Source organism: Erinaceus europaeus, chromosome 14 (genome assembly GCF_950295315.1).
Source record: "Erinaceus europaeus chromosome 14, mEriEur2.1, whole genome shotgun sequence".
Classification (NCBI taxonomy): Eukaryota; Metazoa; Chordata; class Mammalia; order Eulipotyphla; family Erinaceidae; genus Erinaceus; species Erinaceus europaeus.
Genome location: NC_080175.1, coordinates 745302 through 766356, shown reverse-complemented (window position 1 = coordinate 766356; position 21055 = coordinate 745302). Strand labels below are relative to the sequence as shown.

General features: G+C 65.3%; 1 protein-coding gene across 1 annotated transcript; it reads right to left on the bottom strand.

Moving 5' to 3' along the window:
• Positions 1-15764: 15764 nt before the first annotated feature.
• Positions 15765-20048, bottom strand: BNIP3 (BCL2 interacting protein 3). Its single transcript, XM_060171082.1, has 6 exons — positions 19903-20048; positions 18992-19145; positions 18410-18494; positions 17389-17495; positions 16572-16721; positions 15765-16443 (listed from the first exon to the last, which is right to left on the bottom strand). Exons 1-6 carry the CDS (start codon positions 19946-19948, stop codon positions 16398-16400), a joined length of 588 nt encoding a protein of 195 aa, XP_060027065.1. The 5' UTR covers positions 19949-20048; the 3' UTR covers positions 15765-16397.
• Positions 20049-21055: the final 1007 nt, after the last annotated feature.

Sequence of the window (21055 nt, the reverse complement as noted above, 5' to 3'; positions counted from 1 at the left end):
GAAGAGCGTAGGGGTTGGGGTTGGCCAGTGTGAGCCTGGCTCCGAGTAACAGGGAAAGCCAACACCGGGTTTGATTGGGATGGTTTAGTTTTAGTTTTACTTTTAGGGATTGGGTTTAGGTTTTTTGGGCTTAGGTTTTTTGGTGAGGCTAAAAATGTAAGTTCTTCTGTAACTGCAGCTATTTCTTTCATTAATTGAAGCTGCTCTCTCCGGTCAGCAAGGACCTTGCGGAGGGTGGAAATTCCTGTAAGGGCTCCTGAGCGTGCCCGCCTGACAGAGGGATTGTCAAGGAGAGGGTCAGGCTGGAGAGCAGGGGCATAAGTGTTGGGAGGGAGATTAAAGGGAGGAGGACACCAATCAGGATTGTAGTGTTTGGGAACTTTAGTAAGTGAGGAGGGACCTGTAGGGAGGGGGACAGGGCTTTTACTTTCATCGGGTGCTGGGAGGCTTTTATTTTGACTGGGTACTGGGGGATCAGGATCAATAATCACAGAAGGGCATGGGGATGAGGACTTTGTCCTGGACGGCGGACTAGAAAGTTGCCGGAGGACCTTTTCACCCTCTGTAATAAGGTTTTTAATATCAGGGTTATTATTATAGATTTTTAAGATATCATTAATTAAATTCCAGTAACAAAAGGTAGAAACAGGTACACGTTCAGGACCAAAAGACTGATAGTGATCGTTGAGACAGTCACCAATTCTCCTCCAACGTTTCTCATCTATAGTGCCTTCCTGGGGGAACCAGGGGCAAATATTTCCAATATAGTCTAAAAACTTCTTTAATTCTTTCTTTTTAACCCTAGTTCCTCGTGTCTTGAGTGACTCCTTGAGTCCTTTAATGAATAAATCTTGTTTGCTAAATTCATGTCCCATGGTTTTGCTTACCTCAGCTGCTGTGACACTCTCCTCCAGATGCGACTCACGGTCGGGTATCTCCGTGGCGATCTCTGCGCGTCTTTGCGTTACCCCCTCGGCCGCAGTAACTCGGTGAATTTGGGTAGGCCTCTCCCTCGATCAGCGGAGTTCCTAGGTCCAGAAGGCTTCTGCGCCCCACGTCCGGGCGCCAGAATGCCCCGACCAGCGGGGCGGTGAACAGGGGCTAGGAACCTAAAGACCTGGAATGACAGGGACACGAGACACGAAAGAACAACAGCAAGACAGGTTTCTGATCAAGCTGCAAAATTGTATTGTGTTCACAGGCATGTTAAGGCTTTGGGGAAGGGGGGATTGCTGGAGGGGGAGGGGGAGCAAACGTCAGAGCGGAATGTTCCTGCAACAAATGGCCGAAGCCATGACTGTTACCACAACTGCGTGCTGACTCACTTGCTCACTGACAAATGGTTTACCTGAGGGGACATGGCCTGCCAGGGGGGACTAACACTGGTCTCAGGGCGTCCATGTTTCAGAGCTTATCAGGCAGAGAAAAGGCTCCTGGCATTCTATCCCAGCCGGCCCCAATACTACCCCAGCCTGCCCCAATACTACCCCAGCCTGCCCCAATACTACCCCAGCCGGCCCCAATACTACCCCAGCCGGCCCCAATACTACCCCAGCCTGCCCCAATACGACCCCAGCCCTGCCCCAATACTACCCCAGCCGGCCCCAATACTACCCCAGCCTGCCCCAATACTACCCCAGCCTGCCCCAATACTACCCCAGCCTGCCCCAATACTACCCCAGCCGGCCCCAATACTACCCCCAGCCCTGCCCAAATACTACCCCAGCCCTGCCCCAATACTACCCCAGCCCTGCCCCCAATACTACCCCAGCCCTGCCCCAATACTACCCCAGCCTGCCCCAATACTAGCCCAGCCTGCCCCAATACTACCCCAGCCTGCCCCAATACTACCCCAGCCCTGCCCCAATACTACTCCAGCCTGCCCCAATACTACCCCAGCCCTGCCCCAATACTACCCCCAGCCCTGCCCAAATACTACCCCAGCCTGCCCCAATACTACTCCAGCCTGCCCCAATACTACCCCAGCCCTGCCCCCGATACTACCCCAGCCTGCCCCAATACTACCCCAGCCAGCCCCAATACTACCCCCTGCCCTGCCCCAATACTACCCCAGCCTGCCCCAATACTACCCCAGCCTGCCCCAATACGACCCCAGCCCTGCCCCAATACTACCCCCAGCCCTGCCCAAATACTACCCCAGCCCTGCCCCAATACTACTCCAGCCCTGCCCCAATACTACCCCAGCCGGCCCCAATACTAGCCCAGCCTGCCCCAATACTACCCCAGCCTGCCCCAATACTACCCCAGCCTGCCCCAATACTACTCCAGCCTGCCCCAATACTACCCCAGCCCTGCCCCAATACTACCCCCAGCCCTGCCCAAATACTACCCCAGCCTGCCCCAATACTACTCCAGCCTGCCCCAATACTACCCCAGCCCTGCCCCCAATACTACCCCAGCCTGCCCCAATACTACCCCAGCCAGCCCCAATACTACTCCAGCCCTGCCCCAATACTACCCCAGCCCTGCCCCAATACTACCCCCAGCCCTGCCCCAATACTACCCCAGCCTGCCCCAATACTACCACAGCCTGCCCCAATACGACTCCAGCCCTGACCCAATACTACCCCCAGCCCTGCCCCAATACTACCCCAGCCCTGCCCCAATACTACTCCAGCCCTGCCCCAATACTACCCCAGCCTGCCCCAAACTACCCCAGCCCTGCCCCAATACTACCCCAGCCCTGCCCCAATACTACCCCAGCCCTGCCCCCAATACTACCCCAGCCCTGCCCCAATACTACCCCCTGCCCTGCCCCAATACTACCCCAGCCTGCCCCAATACTACCCCAGCCTGCCCCAATACGACCCCAGCCCTGCCCCAATACTACCCCCAGCCCTGCCCCAATACTACCCCAGCCTGCCCCAATACTACTCCAGCCCTGCCCCAATACTACCCCAGCCCTGCCCCAATACTACCCCAGCCCTGCCCCCAATACTACCCCAGCCTGCCCCAATACTACCCCAGCCTGCCCCAATACTACCCCAGCCGGCCCCAATACTACCCCAGCCGGCCCCAATACTACCCCAGCCTGCCCCAATACGACCCCAGCCCTGCCCCAATACTACCCCCAGCCCTGCCCAAATACTACCCCAGCCCTGCCCCAATACTACTCCAGCCCTGCCCCAATACTACCCCAGCCTGCCCCAATACTAGCCCAGCCTGCCCCAATACTACCCCAGCCTGCCCCAATACGACCCCAGCCCTGCCCCAATACTACCCCCAGCCCTGCCCAAATACTACCCCAGCCCTGCCCCAATACTACTCCAGCCCTGCCCCAATACTACCCCAGCCGGCCCCAATACTAGCCCAGCCTGCCCCAATACTACCCCAGCCTGCCCCAATACTACCCCAGCCTGCCCCAATACTACTCCAGCCTGCCCCAATACTACCCCAGCCCTGCCCCAATACTACCCCCAGCCCTGCCCAAATACTACCCCAGCCTGCCCCAATACTACTCCAGCCTGCCCCAATACTACCCCAGCCCTGCCTCCAATACTACCCCAGCCTGCCCCAATACTACCCCAGCCAGCCCCAATACTACTCCAGCCCTGCCCCAATACTACCCCAGCCCTGCCCCAATACTACCCCCAGCCCTGCCCCAATACTACCCCAGCCTGCCCCAATACTACCCCAGCCTGCCCCAATACGACTCCAGCCCTGACCCAATACTACCCCCAGCCCTGCCCCAATACTACCCCAGCCCTGCCCCAATACTACTCCAGCCCTGCCCCAATACTACCCCAGCCTGCCCCAATACTACCCCAGCCCTGCCCCAATACTACCCCAGCCCTGCCCCAATACTACCCCAGCCCTGCCCCCAATACTACCCCAGCCCTGCCCCAATACTACCCCCTGCCCTGCCCCAATACTACCCCAGCCTGCCCCAATACTACCCCAGCCTGCCCCAATACGACCCCAGCCCTGCCCCAATACTACCCCCAGCCCTGCCCCAATACTACCCCAGCCTGCCCCAATACTACTCCAGCCCTGCCCCAATACTACCCCAGCCCTGCCCCAATACTACCCCAGCCCTGCCCCCAATACTACCCCAGCCTGCCCCAATACTACCCCAGCCTGCCCCAATACTACCCCAGCCCTGCCCCAATACTACCCCAGCCCTGCCCCCAATACTACCCCAGCCTGCCCCAATACTACCCCAGCCTGCCCCAATACTACCCCCAGCCATGCCCCCAATACTACCCCAGCCCTGCCCCAATACTACCCCAGCCAGCCCCAATACTACCCCAGCCCTGCCCCAATACTACCCCAGCCTGCCCCAATACTACCCCAGCCCTGCCCCAATACTACCCCCTGCCCTGCCCCAATACTACCCCAGCCTGCCCCAATACTACCCCAGCCCTGCCCCAATACTACCCCCTGCCCTGCCCCAATACTACCCCAGCCTGCCCCAATACTACCCCAGCCCTGCCCCCAATACTACCCCAGCCTGCCCCAATACTACCCCAGCCCTGCCCCAATACTACCCCCAGCCCTGCCCAAATACTACCCCAGCCTGCCCCAATACTACTCCAGCCCTGCCCCAATACTACCCCAGCCTGCCCCAATACTACCCCAGCCAGCCCCAATACTACTCCAGCCCTGCCCCAATACTACCCCAGCCCTGCCCCAATACTACCCCCTGCCCTGCCCCAATACTACTCCAGCCCTGCCCCAATACGACCCCAGCGCTGCCCCAATACTACCCCAGCCTGCCCCAATACTACCCCAGCCCTGCCCCAATACTACCCCAGCCTGCCCCAATACTACCCCAGCCTGCCCCAATACTACCCCAGCCGGCCCCAATACTACCCCAGCCTGCCCCAATACGACCCCAGCCCTGCCCCAATACTACCCCAGCCTGCCCCAATACTACCCCAGCTGGCCCCAATACTACCCCAGCCTGCCCCAATACTACCCCAGCCCTGCCCCAATACTACCCCAGCCTGCCCCAATACTACCCCAGCCGGCCCCAATACTACCCCAGCCTGCCCCAATACGACCCCAGCCCTGCCCCAATACTACCCCAGCCTGCCCCAATACTACCCCAGCCTGCCCCAATACTACTCCAGCCCTGCCCCAATACTACCCCAGCCCTGCCCCAATACTACCCCAGCCTGCCCCAATACTACCCCAGCCCTGCCCCAATACTACCCCAGCCTGCCCCAATACTACCCCAGCCCTGCCCCAATACTACCCCAGCCCTGCCCCAATACTACCCCAGCCCTGCCCCAATACGACCCCAGCGCTGCCCCAATACTACCCCCAGCCCTGCCCCAATACTACCCCAGCCTGCCCCAATACTACCCCAGCCCTGCCCCAATACTACCCCAGCCCTGCCCCCAATAGTACCCCAGCCCTGCCCCAATACTACCCCCTGCCCTGCCCCAATACTACCCCAGCCTGCCCCAATACTACCCCAGCCTGCCCCAATACTACCCCAGCCCTGCCCCCAATACTACCCCAGCCCTGCCCCAATACTACCCCCTGCCCTGCCCCAATACTACCCCAGCCTGCCCCAATACTACCCCAGCCTGCCCCAATACTACCCCAGCCCTGCCCCCAATACTACCCCAGCCCTGCCCCAATACTACCCCCTGCCCTGCCCCAATACTACCCCAGCCTGCCCCAATACTACCCCAGCCTGCCCCAATACTACCCCAGCCTGCCCCAATACTACCCCAGCCCTGCCCCAATACTACCCCAGCCCTGCCCCCAATACTACCCCAGCCGGCCCCAATACTACCCCAGCCGGCCCCAATACTACCCCAGCCTGCCCCAATACGACCCCAGCCCTGCCCCAATACTACCCCCAGCCCTGCCCAAATACTACCCCAGCCCTGCCCCAATACTACTCCAGCCCTGCCCCAATACTACCCCAGCCTGCCCCAATACTAGCCCAGCCTGCCCCAATACTACCCCAGCCTGCCCCAATACGACCCCAGCCCTGCCCCAATACTACCCCCAGCCCTGCCCAAATACTACCCCAGCCCTGCCCCAATACTACTCCAGCCCTGCCCCAATACTACCCCAGCCGGCCCCAATACTAGCCCAGCCTGCCCCAATACTACCCCAGCCTGCCCCAATACTACCCCAGCCTGCCCCAATACTACTCCAGCCTGCCCCAATACTACCCCAGCCCTGCCCCAATACTACCCCCAGCCCTGCCCAAATACTACCCCAGCCTGCCCCAATACTACTCCAGCCTGCCCCAATACTACCCCAGCCCTGCCCCAATACTACCCCCAGCCCTGCCCCAATACTACCCCAGCCGGCCCCAATACTAGCCCAGCCTGCCCCAATACTACCCCAGCCTGCCCCAATACTACCCCAGCCTGCCCCAATACTACTCCAGCCTGCCCCAATACTACCCCAGCCCTGCCCCAATACTACCCCCAGCCCTGCCCAAATACTACCCCAGCCTGCCCCAATACTACTCCAGCCTGCCCCAATACTACCCCAGCCCTGCCCCAATACTACCCCCAGCCCTGCCCCAATACTACCCCAGCCTGCCCCAATACTACCCCAGCCTGCCCCAATACGACTCCAGCCCTGACCCAATACTACCCCCAGCCCTGCCCCAATACTACCCCAGCCCTGCCCCAATACTACTCCAGCCCTGCCCCAATACTACCCCAGCCTGCCCCAATACTACCCCAGCCCTGCCCCAATACTACCCCAGCCCTGCCCCAATACTACGCCAGCCCTGCCCCCAATACTACCCCAGCCCTGCCCCAATACTACCCCCTGCCCTGCCCCAATACTACCCCAGCCTGCCCCAATACTACCCCAGCCTGCCCCAATACGACCCCAGCCCTGCCCCAATACTACCCCCAGCCCTGCCCCAATACTACCCCAGCCTGCCCCAATACTACTCCAGCCCTGCCCCAATACTACCCCAGCCCTGCCCCAATACTACCCCAGCCCTGCCCCCAATACTACCCCAGCCTGCCCCAATACTACCCCAGCCTGCCCCAATACTACCCCAGCCCTGCCCCAATACTACCCCAGCCCTGCCCCCAATACTACCCCAGCCTGCCCCAATACTACCCCAGCCTGCCCCAATACTACCCCCAGCCATGCCCCCAATACTACCCCAGCCCTGCCCCAATACTACCCCAGCCTGCCCCAATACTACCCCAGCCCTGCCCCAATACTACCCCAGCCTGCCCCAATACTACCCCAGCCCTGCCCCAATACTACCCCCTGCCCTGCCCCAATACTACCCCAGCCTGCCCCAATACTACCCCAGCCCTGCCCCAATACTACCCCCTGCCCTGCCCCAATACTACCCCAGCCTGCCCCAATACTACCCCAGCCCTGCCCCCAATACTACCCCAGCCTGCCCCAATACTACCCCAGCCCTGCCCCAATACTACCCCCAGCCCTGCCCAAATACTACCCCAGCCTGCCCCAATACTACTCCAGCCCTGCCCCAATACTACCCCAGCCTGCCCCAATACTACCCCAGCCAGCCCCAATACTACTCCAGCCCTGCCCCAATACTACCCCAGCCCTGCCCCAATACTACCCCCTGCCCTGCCCCAATACTACTCCAGCCCTGCCCCAATACGACCCCAGCGCTGCCCCAATACTACCCCCAGCCCTGCCCCAATACTACCCCAGCCTGCCCCAATACTACCCCAGCTGGCCCCAATACTACCCCAGCCTGCCCCAATACTACCCCAGCCCTGCCCCAATACTACCCCAGCCTGCCCCAATACTACCCCAGCCGGCCCCAATACTACCCCAGCCTGCCCCAATACGACCCCAGCCCTGCCCCAATACTACCCCAGCCTGCCCCAATACTACCCCAGCCGGCCCCAATACTACCCCAGCCTGCCCCAATACGACCCCAGCCCTGCCCCAATACTACCCCAGCCTGCCCCAATACTACCCCAGCCGGCCCCAATACTACCCCAGCCTGCCCCAATACTACTCCAGCCTGCCCCAATACGACCCCAGCCCTGCCCCAATACTACCCCCAGCCCTGCCCAAATACTACCCCAGCCCTGCCCCAATACTACTCCAGCCCTGCCCCAATACTACCCGAGCCTGCCCCAATACTAGCCCAGCCTGCCCCAATACTACCCCAGCCTGCCCCAATACTACTCCAGCCCTGCCCCAATACTACCCCAGCCCTGCCCCAATACTACCCCAGCCTGCCCCAATACTACCCCAGCCCTGCCCCAATACTACCCCAGCCTGCCCCAATACTACCCCAGCCCTGCCCCAATACTACCCCAGCCCTGCCCCAATACGACCCCAGCGCTGCCCCAATACTACCCCCAGCCCTGCCCCAATACTACCCCAGCCTGCCCCAATACTACCCCAGCCTGCCCCAATACGACTCCAGCCCTGACCCAATACTACCCCCAGCCCTGCCCCAATACTACCCCAGCCTGCCCCAATACTACCCCAGCCCTGCCCCAATACTACCCCAGCCCTGCCCCCAATACTACCCCAGCCCTGCCCCAATACTACCCCCTGCCCTGCCCCAATACTACCCCAGCCTGCCCCAATACTACCCCAGCCTGCCCCAATACTACCCCAGCCCTGCCCCCAATACTACCCCAGCCCTGCCCCAATACGACTCCAGCCTGCCCCAATACTACCCCAGCCTGCACCAATACTACCCCAGCCCTGCCCCCAATACTACCCCAGCCTGCCCCAATACTACCCCAGCCTGCCCCAATACTACCCCAGCCCTGCCCCAATACTACCCCAGCCCTGCCCCCAATACTACCCCAGCCTGCCCCAATACTACCCCAGCCTGCCCCAATACTACCCCCAGCCCTGCCCCCAATACTACCCCAGCCCTGCCCCAATACTACCCCAGCCTGCCCCAATACTACCCCAGCCCTGCCCCAATACTACCCCAGCCTGCCCCAATACTACCCCAGCCCTGCCCCAATACTACCCCCTGCCCTGCCCCAATACTACCCCCAGCCCTGCCAATACTACCCCAGCCCTGCCCCAATACTACCCCAGCCTGCCCCAATACGACCCCAGCCCTGCCCCAATACTACCCCAGCCCTGCCCCAATACTACCCCAGCCTGCCCCAATACTACCCCAGCCCTGCCCCAATACTACCCCCTGCCCTGCCCCAATACTACCCCAGCCTGCCCCAATACTACCCCAGCCCTGCCCCAATACTACCCCCTGCCCTGCCCCAATACTACCCCAGCCTGCCCCAATACTACCCCAGCCCTGCCCCCAATACTACCCCAGCCTGCCCCAATACTACCCCAGCCCTGCCCCAATACTACCCCCAGCCCTGCCCAAATACTACCCCAGCCTGCCCCAATACTACTCCAGCCCTGCCCCAATACTACCCCAGCCTGCCCCAATACTACCCCAGCCAGCCCCAATACTACTCCAGCCCTGCCCCAATACTACCCCAGCCCTGCCCCAATACTACCCCCTGCCCTGCCCCAATACTACCCCAGCCGTGCCCCAATACGACCCCAGCGCTGCCCCAATACTACCCCAGCCTGCCCCAATACTACCCCCAGCCCTGCCCCAATACTACCCCAGCCTGCCCCAATACTACCCCAGCCGGCCCCAATACTACCCCCAGCCCTGCCCCAATACTACCCCAGCCTGCCCCAATACTACCCCAGCCGGCCCCAATACTACCCCAGCCCTGCCCCAATACTACCCCAGCCCTGCCCCAATACTACCCCAGCCTGCCCCAATACTACCCCCAGCCCTGCCCCAATACTACCCCAGCCTGCCCCAATACTACCCCAGCCGGCCCCAATACTACCCCCAGCCCTGCCCCAATACTACCCCAGCCTGCCCCAATACTACCCCAGCCGGCCCCAATACTACCCCAGCCCTGCCCCAATACTACCCCAGCCCTCCCCCAATACTACCCCAGCCGGCCCCAATACTACCCCAGCCTGCCCCAATACTACTCCAGCCCTGCCCCAATACTACCCCAGCCTGCCCCAATACTACCCCAGCCCTGCCCCTCCAGCCCTGCCCCAGAGCTGCACCCCCCTCGCCCCGCTGTGGGCCGGCTTGCTGAGCTCAGTCTCTGTGTCCCCACAAACAGCACCTGACCCCAGGGTGCAGGGCGCGAGCTGGGGCACCCAGGTCCCTGTGTGAGCGGCTCAGGGTCAGCGGCTCCTGCTTCTCCAGTGCGGCCAGCAGAGGGCAGCGCGGCCCTTCCCACACTTGCCGCAGGCAGATGGGGGTCCAGCCGCCCCTCCCGCAGGTTGGGGTCCCCCGCCCTCCCTGCCTCTGCCTGGACTCGGGCAGCGCCCTGCCTCCAGATGCCAGTGTGAGGAGTGTCCACGTCAGCCCGAACGGGGCAGCAGAGGGCCAGGGGCCAGGGGCGGGTGGGACGGTGGGGTGGGGCCGCCAGGCACCAGATCCCTGAGCCGCGCTCCCTGGGCGCCGCCCCAGCCTCCCGGTCGCTGCTCCAGAAATGGCGTCTGCGGGCAACACCTCCTTCAGGGCTATTGTAACAGGTGTGTGCGTGTGCATGTGCCCCTGTGTCTGTGTGTCCCTGTGTCCGTGAGTCCCTGTGTCCGTGAGTCCCTGTGTCTGAGTCCCTGTGTCTGAGTCCCTGTGTCCGTGAGTCCCTGTGTCTGTGAGTCCCTGTGTCCGTGAGTCCCTGTGTCTGAGTCCCTGTGTCCGTGAGTCCCTGTGTCCGTGAGTCCCTGTTTCTGTGAGTCCCTGTGTCTGAGTCCCTGTGTCTGAGTCCCTGTGTCCATTAGTCCCTGTGTCTGTGAGTCCCTGTGTCTGAGTCCCTGTGTCCGTGAGTCCCTGTGTCCATGAGTCCCTGTTTCTGTGAGTCCCTGTGTCTGAGTCCCTGTGTCTGAGTCCCTGTGTCCATTAGTCCCTGTGTCTGTGAGTCCCTGTGTCTGAGTCCCTGTGTCTGAGTCCCTGTGTCCGTGAGTCCCTGTGTCTGAGTCCCTGTGTCCGTGAGTCCCTGTGTCTGAGTCCCTGTGTCCGTGAGTCCCTGTGTCTGTGAGTCCCTGTGTCCATGAGTCCCTGTGTCTGTGAGTCCCTGTGTCTGAGTCCCTGTGTCTGAGTCCCTGTGTCCATTAGTCCCTGTGTCTGTGAGTCCCTGTGTCTGTGAGTCCCTGTGTCTGAGTCCCTGTGTCCGTGAGTCCCTGTGTCCGTGAGTCCCTGTGTCCGTGAGTCCCTGTTTCTGTGAGTCCGTGTCTGAGTCCCTGTGTCCGTGAGTCCCTGTGTCCGTGAATCCCTGTGTCTGAGTCCCTGTGTCTGTGAGTCCCTGTATCCATGAGTCCCTGTGTCTGAGTACCTGTGTCCGTGAGTCCCTGTGTCTGAGTCTCTGTGTCCGTGAGTCCCTGTGTCTGTGAGTCCCTGTGTCCGTGAGTCCCTGTGTCCGTGAGTCCCTGTGTCTGTGAGTCCCTGTGTCTGTGAGTCCCTGTGTCTGAGTCCCTGTGTCTGTGAGTCCCTGTGTCCGTGAGTCCCTGTGTCCGTGAGTCCCTGTGTCTGAGTCCCTGTGTCTGTGAGTCCATGTGTCCGTGAGTCCCTGTGTCCGTGAGTCCGTGTCTGAGTCTCTGTGTCTGTGAGTCCCTGTGTCTGTGAGTCCCTGTGTCTGAGTTCCTGTGTCCGTGTGTCCGTGAGTCCCTGTGTCCGTGAGTCCCTGTGTCTGAGTCCCTGTGTCCGTGAGTCCGTGTCTGAGTCTCTGTGTCTGTGAGTCCCTGTGTCTGTGAGTCCCTGTGTCTGTGAGTCCCTGTGTCTGAGTCCCTGTGTCCGTGAGTCCGTGTCTGAGTCTCTGTGTCTGTGAGTCCCTGTGTCTGTGAGTCCCTGTGTCTGTGAGTCCCTGTGTCTGAGTCCCTGTGTCCGTGAGTCCCTGTGTCTGTGAGTCCCTGTGTCCGTGAGTCCCTGTGTCCGTGAGTCCCTGTGTCTGAGTCTCTGTGTCTGTGAGTCCCTGTGTCTGTGAGTCCCTGTGTCTGAGTCCCTGTGTCTGAGTCCCTGTGTCTGTGAGTCCCTGTGTCTGAGTCCCTGTGTCCGTGAGTCCCTGTGTCTGTGAGTCCCTGTGTCTGTGAGTCCCTGTGTCCGTGAGTCCCTGTGTCCATTAGTCCCTGTGTCTGAGTCCCTGTGTCTGTGAGTCCCTGTGTCCATGAGTCCCTGTGTCCGTTAGTCTCTGTGTCCGTGAGTCCCTGTGTCCGTGAGTCCCTGTGTCTGTGAGTCCCTATGTCCGTGAGTCCCTGTGTCCGTTAGTCTCTGTGTCCGTGAGTCCCTGTGTCCGTGAGTCCCTGTGTCTGTGAGTCCCTGTGTCCGTGAGTCCCTGTGTCCATTATTCCGTGTCTGAGTCCCTGTGTCCCTGTGTCCCTGTGTCCGTGAGTCCCTGTGTCCATGAGTCCCTGTGTCCATGAGTCCCTGTGTCCGTGTGTCCGTGTCCGTGAGTCCGTGTCCATGAGTCCCTGTGTCTGTGAGTCCCTGTGTCTGTGAGTCCCTATGTTCATGAGTCCCTGTGTCCGTGTCCCTGTGTCTGGTCCCTGTGTCCGTGTGTCCCTGTGGCAGCACCAGGCCCACAGCACTCTCTCCTCTGCCTTGGCGGTGCTGAGACTGAGTCAGGCGTGGAAGCGCAGGACTCTAACAGGCTGAGCCTTCTCCTTTGCTCCGTTCTCCTTGTCTGTGTCACGCAATTTATCCGTTTGTCCATTTATTTATTGCCACCAGGGTCACCGACTGGGCTCGGTGCCGGCACTGAGTCCAGCACTCCCAACGGCCATTTTATTTCCATCTCATCTGACAAGACAGAGAGGCGCTGAGAATGAGGGAGAGACAGGAGACAGAGACGCCTGCAATCCTGCCCCACTGTCCAGGAAGCCCCTCCGGCAGGGGGGAGCGGGGGCTTGAACCCGGGTCCTTGCGCGCCATGGCCTGTGTCTCAGCGGGTCTCCACCACCAGGCCCCGACTTACGCCGCGCACGCACTAGTTAGCACGCATCAGAGGGGCGCCACCAGAACCCGTCAGAGCCTCCAGCCCGGCTCCCTGCTCGGGCAGCTCCAGTGGTGACTGCCTCCTCCCTCTCCCTCCCCCTCCCCTTCACCCCTCCCTCCCCCCTCCTCTCCCCTCATCTTCACCCCACCCTAACGCCCACCCTCACGCCCACCCTCCGTCTCTCTCCCTCTGACGGTTTCTATCTGAATGGGAAATGAGGACGCCATGAGTTGAGAGAAGCTGCTTTTGCCAGCTGGGGGTGGGGGCTGGGGTGCAGGTGCGGGGAGCCAGGGATGGGATCTGGGACCCCCGGCTCTGAGCACCCGCACGGCCCAGTCACTCCCCGAAGCTGCTGAGAGGTCAGGCACCACCCACCCGTGTGGGTCCCGGGACCCGCCCACCACGGAGCCGCAGGGCACAGGGGCGCTGACACCCCAGGGCCCCTGAGGCTGAGCCCCCGCAGGGAGGGGAAGGGGCTTCCCAGGACAGGAGCACTCGGGACTCTAAGCTCCTGAGACTGAGACGGGCCGGGGGCCATGCCCGGGCGTGACTCAGGCGGCCCCAGGGACAGTCAGAGGCCTTCCCAACAGCTCGGCCCAGGCGACCCGCCTCAGCAAAGCCGTGCGGCCGTCTCTCCGGCCCGGGTGGCTCTTTATCTAGGAAGCTCTTCAGGGGGCGGCGGCCGTGCGCCTGGTGGGACACACGTCACCGTGCTCAGGGCCTGGGTTCGAGCCTCCACTCCCCACCAGTGTCTGCTCCCACCTGGCGAGGGGGATACTTCTACCCGGGGCCGTTGAGGAAGGCTTCCCGCCCCCACAGACCACCGCTCTCCCGACGGCCGGCGCCCGTGAGCCCCCGGTGACCGTCCCAGGACATCAGCGCCCGTGCGCCGGCGTAGGGGAGACCTGAGGGGCCCCGCTCACAGCCGCAGCTCCACGCTCGCCCCCAGGATGCCGACAGACACACGGACACTCGGCTCCTCGCGGCCCGCACCCTGCCTGTGCCCTCTCCCAGGCCCCCGAAGCATCAGCCCCTGGCCGGAGGCCGCAGCCGCGGGGCGGCCCTGCTTTAAGGGGAGGGAGACCCCACAGCCCCGCGTCCACGGAGTCTCCGGTGCACAGGAAGGCCTGCCCTCTGCCAGGCGAGCCACCTCCTCCCCGTCCCGCAGCCTCAGGACCGGGGGTCTGCCCACCCCTTAGTCTGGGGACGTCGCCAGCCAGATGTGCTCGGACACGGGTTCCTGCGCCATGCTCCTTCTCCCGTGACTAGCGGTGGTTTGCTTGCGGGACTAAGGTGACGGGTCAGGTCTGCCCGCAGCCAGCAGCAGCAAGGGCCCTGCCCCTCCGGCCGGCCGCCCGCCCCGACTCGTCCCACCGCACGTTCAGATGTCGCGTCTCCAGAGCAAAGCCGCCGCACTCGCCTTCACCTCCGTTCAGCTCGCTCGCATCGCCCGCTTCCATCCACCCGCCCCGAAGTCACAGCGTCCTTTTGCGGGCCGAGCAGTGCTCCACGCAGTGCACGGGACCCTTCCCGCCCGTCGTCTGCGGACGGGCTCCGTCCGTCTGTGGCTGCCGTGAGCGGCGCGGCCCTTCTGACGGTGTCCGCGTGGCAGTGGGCTTCGGGTCGCCATGGGGGCCGCACGCGGGTGAGCACAGGTGCGACCATCACGCCTGCGACGGCCGCCAAAGGTGTCCGCCAGCTGCTCGCTTTACGGTCGCCGTGCGGGTGTCCGCCAGCCGCTCGCTTTATCGTCACGCGGGTGTCCGCCAGCCCGTTCGCTTTACGGTCATCACGCGGGTGCCCGCCAGCCTCTGTTCGCTTTACGGTCGCCGCGCGGGTGCCCGCCAGTCGTTCGCTTTATCGTCACACGGGTGTCCGCCAGCCCCTGTTCGCTTTACGGTCGCCGCGCGGGTGTCCGCCAGCCCGTTGGTTTTCCACGTGGCCCCAGCAGCGCCGGGGGTCGGGGGTCGTAGCCGGGCCCCCGGGACCCCGAGCCTGGCGTCCAGGCCCCTTCCCGGCGCCCGTCTTCTCAGCCCTGACGGCCCATCGCGGCTTCTCTCCGCCGCCTCGCCTCCGGGGTCCTCGGCGGCCGGGACAGAGCAGCCGAGAGGTTGGGGACGGACGCCTGCAGCCCCGTCTCTCCTCTGCGGGCGGCCGGGGAGGGGAAGCCGGGCTGAGACGACTCGTCCCCTCCCGCCTGCCGGGCTCGCGTCCCCACAGCCGTGCGGCCACAGGGGCCACGCTCCGTCCGTCGGACACCGCCACCGCCGCCGCCATCCTGCGAGCCGGGGGTCTCTCGACAGGCGGGGCCGAGGGGCCGCAGGAGGCCGAGGCGGGGGGGGGGGGGCGGCTGAGGGCTGGAGGGGCGCAGGGGCCGAAAGCGCCGCCACCCTGCCCGGGGTCACCCTGCCCGGGGCGCCGGACGTCTGTGTCCTCGGCGTCTGGAGCCTGGGGACCCGGTGGCCCGTCGGTCGGTCGGTCGGTAGGTCGGTTGGGGCGGGGCCGGGCCTTCCCGGCGCAGAGGCTCTCGGCAGCCCCCCCCCCCCCCCCCCCCCCGGGCCTCAGGCCTCCGCACGGCCGCCCAGAGCGGGAGGGTGCAGGGGCCGCCTGTGCCGTCGCCGTCGCCGCCCTCACCGTCGCCGTCGGAGCGGGGGTCCTGCTGCGGCTCTCCCGCGACGCGACCCGGCCTGGTTGGGGGTCTCCGGGGAGGGGGCCCGGGGGCCCGGGCCTCGGCTCCCGAGTGGAGACACGGATCCCTCTCGTGAGGGCGGCCGGCCGGCCGGCCGGACAGACAGACAGACTCACACGTCTCTGTGGAGACTTTATTTGTCACGCGCCTCAGGACACCAGGCTGAGCCCGGGCGGGACTCGCGGGACTCGCTCGCTCGCGGCGGGACTCCGGGCTCAGCCGAGGGCCGGGACAGACCTGGCCTCACGCACGGCTGGCTTGTCGCCTGAGGGGCTGCGGCGTCTCCCTCCCTCCGGCCACAAGCACAACCCCGCCAAGGGGCTGACGGCGGCGGAGGGGCGGCCGGGGACGGGACGGGACGGGACGGGACGGGACGAGGGCGGCGGCGCTGAGGGGACCGAGGGCTGGGCCCGGACCCCCTGGCCGCGGGGCGCCCGTCGCCCGTCGCCCGTCCCCGGCACCGACGGCGTCCTCCCGGACAGGGCCGCTCACGGCAGGACCCGGCAGCCGAGCGAGCGGGACAGCGGCGGCTCCGGAGCGACCTGCAGGGCGACTGAGGGGACGCGGGGCTGCGGGCGCTTCGAGGGGAGAGACCCGGAGCTCCTCAGAGCCGCGTCCGCCACCGGGGCCGTTTATTCCGCTCGGCTCAGGCGGCTCTCAGGGCTGAGGGGGGCCGATGGGTGGAGGCCGAGCGGGGCGGCTGCTTCCCGGGACTAGTGAGGCCGCCCGCCTGTCTGTCCCGCGCCGCCGCGTCAGAAGGTGCCGGTGGAGGTGCTGAGGCGCCTGCCGATGTAGATCCTGCCGGGCCGGGACGGACGGACGGACGGACGGACGGACGGACGGGGTGAGGGCCGCGCCCCGCAGCCACCCGCCCGGGACCCCGCGACGTGCCCGCGCCGCCCACCCGCCCCGGGGAGGCGGCTCACCCCAGCCCGACGGCCAGCAGGTGCGACAGCAGCAGCGACGGCAGGAAGACCTTGAGGAACTCGGCCGAGAACACGCCGCCCTTCTTCATGGCGCTGGTGTTGCGCATGCTGAGGGCCGGCGCCCGGCGGGGGTGTCTGAAGAGGAACTCCCTGGGGACAGGTAGGGAGGGGGAGGGGGAGGGGGAGGGGGAGGGGTGAGGGGGAGGGGTGAGGGTGAGGGTGAGGGGTGAGGGTGAGGGTGAGGGGTGAGGGTGTGGGGTGAGGGGTGAGGGGTGAGGGTGAGGGGTGAGGGTGTGGGGTGAGGGGTGAGGGTGGGGGTGAGGGGTGAGGGGTGAGGGTGTGGGGTGAGGGGTGAGGGTGAGGGTGGGGGTGAGGGGTGAGGGTGAGGGGTGAGGGTGAGGGGTGAGGGGTGAGGGGTGAGGGTGTGGGGTGAGGGGTGAGGGTGAGGGTGGGGGTGAGGGGTGAGGGTGAGGGTGGGGGTGAGGGGTGAGGGTGGGGGTGAGGGGTGAGGGTGAGGGTGGGGGTGAGGGGTGAGGGTGAGGGTGGGGGTGAGGGGTGAGGGTGAGGGGTGAGGTGTGAGGGTGGGGGTGAGGGGTGAGGGTCAGGGGTGAGGGTCAGGGGTGAGGGGTGAGGGTGGGGGTGAGGGGTGAGGGGTGAGGGGTGGGGGTGAGGGGTGAGGGGTGAGCCCGGCGGGGTGTCTGAAGAGGAACTCCCTGGGGGACAGCTAGGGAGGGTGAGGGAGGGATGGAGGGAGCCGCAGCCGAGGGGTCGGGGTCGGGGTCGGGTCGGGGTCCCCGCCAGCCCGGGAGGCACTTACTTGGGGGGGACGTTCTCGGGCCGGCTGGACCAGTCCCAGATCCAGTCAGAGTTCCTCCTCAGGATGCTCTCCACCTCTCGCCGCCGCTCCAGGAAGTCCTCCTCAGACTGGCACGCGGGCGGGCGGGCGGACGGGCGTCAGAGGCTCAGCCGGGTCCCTCAGTCACCGCGGGACACCCGGTGCTGGGCTCAGGGCACACGGCGCGGTGGCGGGCGCACACACACGTGACCTCGGTCACGCTCACACCGTCACACGAGCGCAGTCACACTCACACTCCATCCATCACTCACACACACTCACACTCAGTCACACACACACACACTCACTGTCACACACTCAGACACAGTCATACACTCACTCAGTTACACACAGACACACACACTCAGTCACGTCACACTCAGTCACACACTCAGACACAGTCACATCACACTCACTGTCACACACTCAGTCACGTCACACACTCAGTCACACACAGATACAGTCACACACTCACTGTCACACACACACTCACAGTCACGTCACACTCAGTCACACACACTAACACTCAGACTCACACAGTCACACTCACACACTCACTCACACACAGTCACGTCACACACAGACGCACATGCACACTCACTGTCACACACTCAGTCACACACAGATACACACAGTCACACACTGTCACACTCTCAGACACAGTCACGTCACACTCAGTCACACACAGTCAGACTCACACACACTCACTGTCACACACTCAGTCACGTCACACTCACTCAGACACACACACACAAACTCACTGTCACGCGCGTGTGGCACCCAGGCCTCCTGCACGGAGCCGGGCGGGCAGGGTGCCGGGTGCCCAGTGAGGCGTCACCACCACTGACGGCCCAGTCCCCGGGGCGGCTCCCTCCCTCAAAACGAAAGGGCGGCATGTGGACCCGCCAAGAGCAGCGCCAGGATGGACGCCCGGCGGTCGGCCCCTCTGCAAGCCGGGCTGAGCGCCCCGTCCCGTCCCCGCCCGCACCCCTCCCGTCGTCACCTGGGAGCTGTTCTTCTCGGCTGCGCCGTGTCCTTCCGCCTCCGCCGCCCGGCTGGGGTCCTGGGGGGTCTGCGAGCGAGGCGGGCTGCGGAGGGCGGGCGTCCCGGGTCTCTCTCGGCCGGTGGGGAGGGGCCGCCCGCCGCCCTGCGACTCTGTGAGCACCTGTCGCCCCGCGGACCTGTCCTGTCCCCTGTGGGCACCTGTCACAGTGCCAGCTCTCGGAGGGCCGCCTCTGTCCGTCCGTGTCCCCGTCCCCTGTCTGTCCCCATCCCGTCTGTCCCCCGTCCGTGTCCCGTCCCCTGTCTGTCCGCCCGTGTCCCCGTCCTGTCTGTCCGCCCGTGTCCCGTCCCGTCTGTCTGTCCCCGTCCCCTGTCCCCGTCCCCGGCACCTGTCGCAGTGCGAGCTCTGGGAGGGTCACCTCTGTCCGCCCGTGTCCCCATTCCGTCTGTCCGTCCGTGTCTCGTCCCCCGTCCCCGAGTCCCCGCACCTGTCGCAGTGCGAGCTCTTGGAGGGCCGCCTCTGTCCGCCCGTCCCCCGTCTGTCCCCGTCCGTCCGTCCGCCCGTGTCCCCGAGTCCCCGCACCTGTCGCAGTGCGAGCTCTTGGAGCTGCTGCGGCCCGACTCGTGCTGCGCGTCCAGCAGCATCCTCTCCACGTCGCCGTCGTGCGCGGACACGGACAGGGACACGGACGCGGGCGCCCCGGCCGCCGCGCTGAAGTGCAGCTCCACCCAGGAGCCTGCGGAGGGCCGGACGGACCGCGGTCAGGTCACCGGGACGGACGGACGGACGGACGGACGGACGGAGACGCCCCGCGGCCCGGCGACCGAGAAACGAGCGGAGCCCGGACCCGCTGAGCCGGCACAGCAGCCGCGGCCGGGCCCGAACCCGCGACCTCGGGGCTCACCGGGCGCCCGGCCCCCGACTCGGCCGCCGCCTCCGGGACGCCCGCCGGGTGCAGCCAAGGGGCGGGAGTCGGGTCCCCTTACCGCGCGGCGCCGGGTCGCACACACAGACGGCTCCGGGGCCCCGACCCGACCCGGACCCCGACCCTGACTCCGACCCGACCCGGACATGGACCCCGAACCTGACCCCTGACCCCGACCCGACCTGGACCCCGAACCTGACCCCTGACCCCGACCCGACCCGGACCCCGAACCTTACCCCTGACCCCGACCAGACCTGGACCCCGACCCTGGCCCCTGACCCCTGACCCTGACCCGACCCGGACCCCGAACCTGACCCGGACCCCGACCCCTGACCCAGACCCTGACCCCGACCCCAAACGTGACTCCGACCCGACCCGGACATGGACCCCGAACCTGACCCCGGACTCTGAACCGCGACCCTGGACCCCAAGTCGGACCCCGCCCCCGCCCCCCGCCCCCCGCCCCCCGCCCCCCGCCCCGCGGTCGGAGGTGCCCGGCTCGGCCCGAGGCGCTGCCCCGCCGGGGGAAGGTGGCGGCCCCGCCCCGCCCCGCCCCGCCCCGCCGCACCCTGCAGGCTCTCCTCCTGCGGCCCCGGGGTCCCGCTCTGCGACATGGCGCCGGGTCTCGGGAGGGTCCCGGGTGCGGGTCCCGGGTGCGGCTCTCCGCCCGCCCGGTGCAGCGCAGGCCGCGGCGTCAGCGACTGACGGGGACGCGGAGACGCGGGGACGCCCGGGGGCCGCGGGGCGGGTCTGCGCGTGCGCGGGAGGCGGCGGCGCGTGCGGCGCGTGGGACGCGTGCGCGGGCGGGTCGGAGGCCGCGCCCGAGAGGCACCGAGCATGCGCAGACCGGTACGTGCGCGCAGACCCGGGGCCCACCCGGACCTGAGGGGCGAGAAGCGTGTGGGCGGGGCCTTACGGGCGGGGGCGGGGCCTGTGGGGCGGGCGGGGCCTGCTGGGGTGGGCGGGGCCCGCTGGGTGTGGGCGGGGCCTGCTGGCAGCCCGGGCCTGGCAGGTGCGCCGTGCGGTGACTGTCCCCAGTCCCTGCAGTGTCCGGCCCGGAGCCGACCAGCTGCAGGTCACATCAGCCCAGGGCCCTCTCCCCACACCCCCTACACTGATCCCTGAGACCTGCCACCCCAGCCCTTCAGGGTCCCCGCGCTGCCCCTCCCCCGAGGCCTGGGGAACCCCGCCAGGTGGCCGCCCCAGTGCGCAGACCCCCTCGGTGGCCAGGCAGGAGCAGGGAACCCCCCACAGAAACCTGGGGACCAGCCTCGGTGTCCCCAAAACGCACGCCAGCCCTCTTCTTAGCACCCCGTGCACCCCCAGCCTCCTGCCCTCCACCTGCCAGGGGGACGGCCACTCGGTGCAGGGCAGGGTGTCTGTCTGCTGGGCAGGGTGTCTGTCTGCAGGGCAGGGTATCTGTCAGCAGGGCATCTCTGCAGGGCGGGGTGTCTGTCTGCAGGGCAGGGTGTCTGTCTGCTGGGCAGGGTGTCTGCAGGGCAGGTGTCTGTCTGCAGGGCAGGGTGTCTGTCTGCAGGGCAGGGTGTCTGTCTGCTGGGCAGGGTGTCTGCAGGGCAGGGTGTCTGTCAGCAGGGCATCTCCGCAGGGCGGGGTGTCTGTCTGCAGGGCTGGGTGTCTGTCTGCTGGGCAGGGTGTCTGCAGGGCAGGGTGTCTGTCAGCAGGGCATCTCTGCAGGGCGGGGTCTCTGCAGGGCAGAGTGT

What these genes read in the sequence shown, in the direction of transcription:
- BNIP3 (XM_060171082.1), bottom strand. Translation starts at nt 19,948, where the DNA reads ATGTCGCAGAGCGGGACCCCGGGGCCGCAGGAGGAGAGCCTGCAGG. An exon ending in GCAGGAGGAGAGCCTGCAGG is followed by an intron (nt 19,146 to 19,902) that starts GTGCGGCGGGGC and finishes GGCCCTCCGCAG; the next exon opens with GCTCCTGGGTGGAGCTGCAC. An exon ending in CTGCTGGCCGTCGGGCTGGG is followed by an intron (nt 16,444 to 16,571) that starts GTGAGCCGCCTC and finishes CCGGCCCGGCAG; the next exon opens with GATCTACATCGGCAGGCGCC.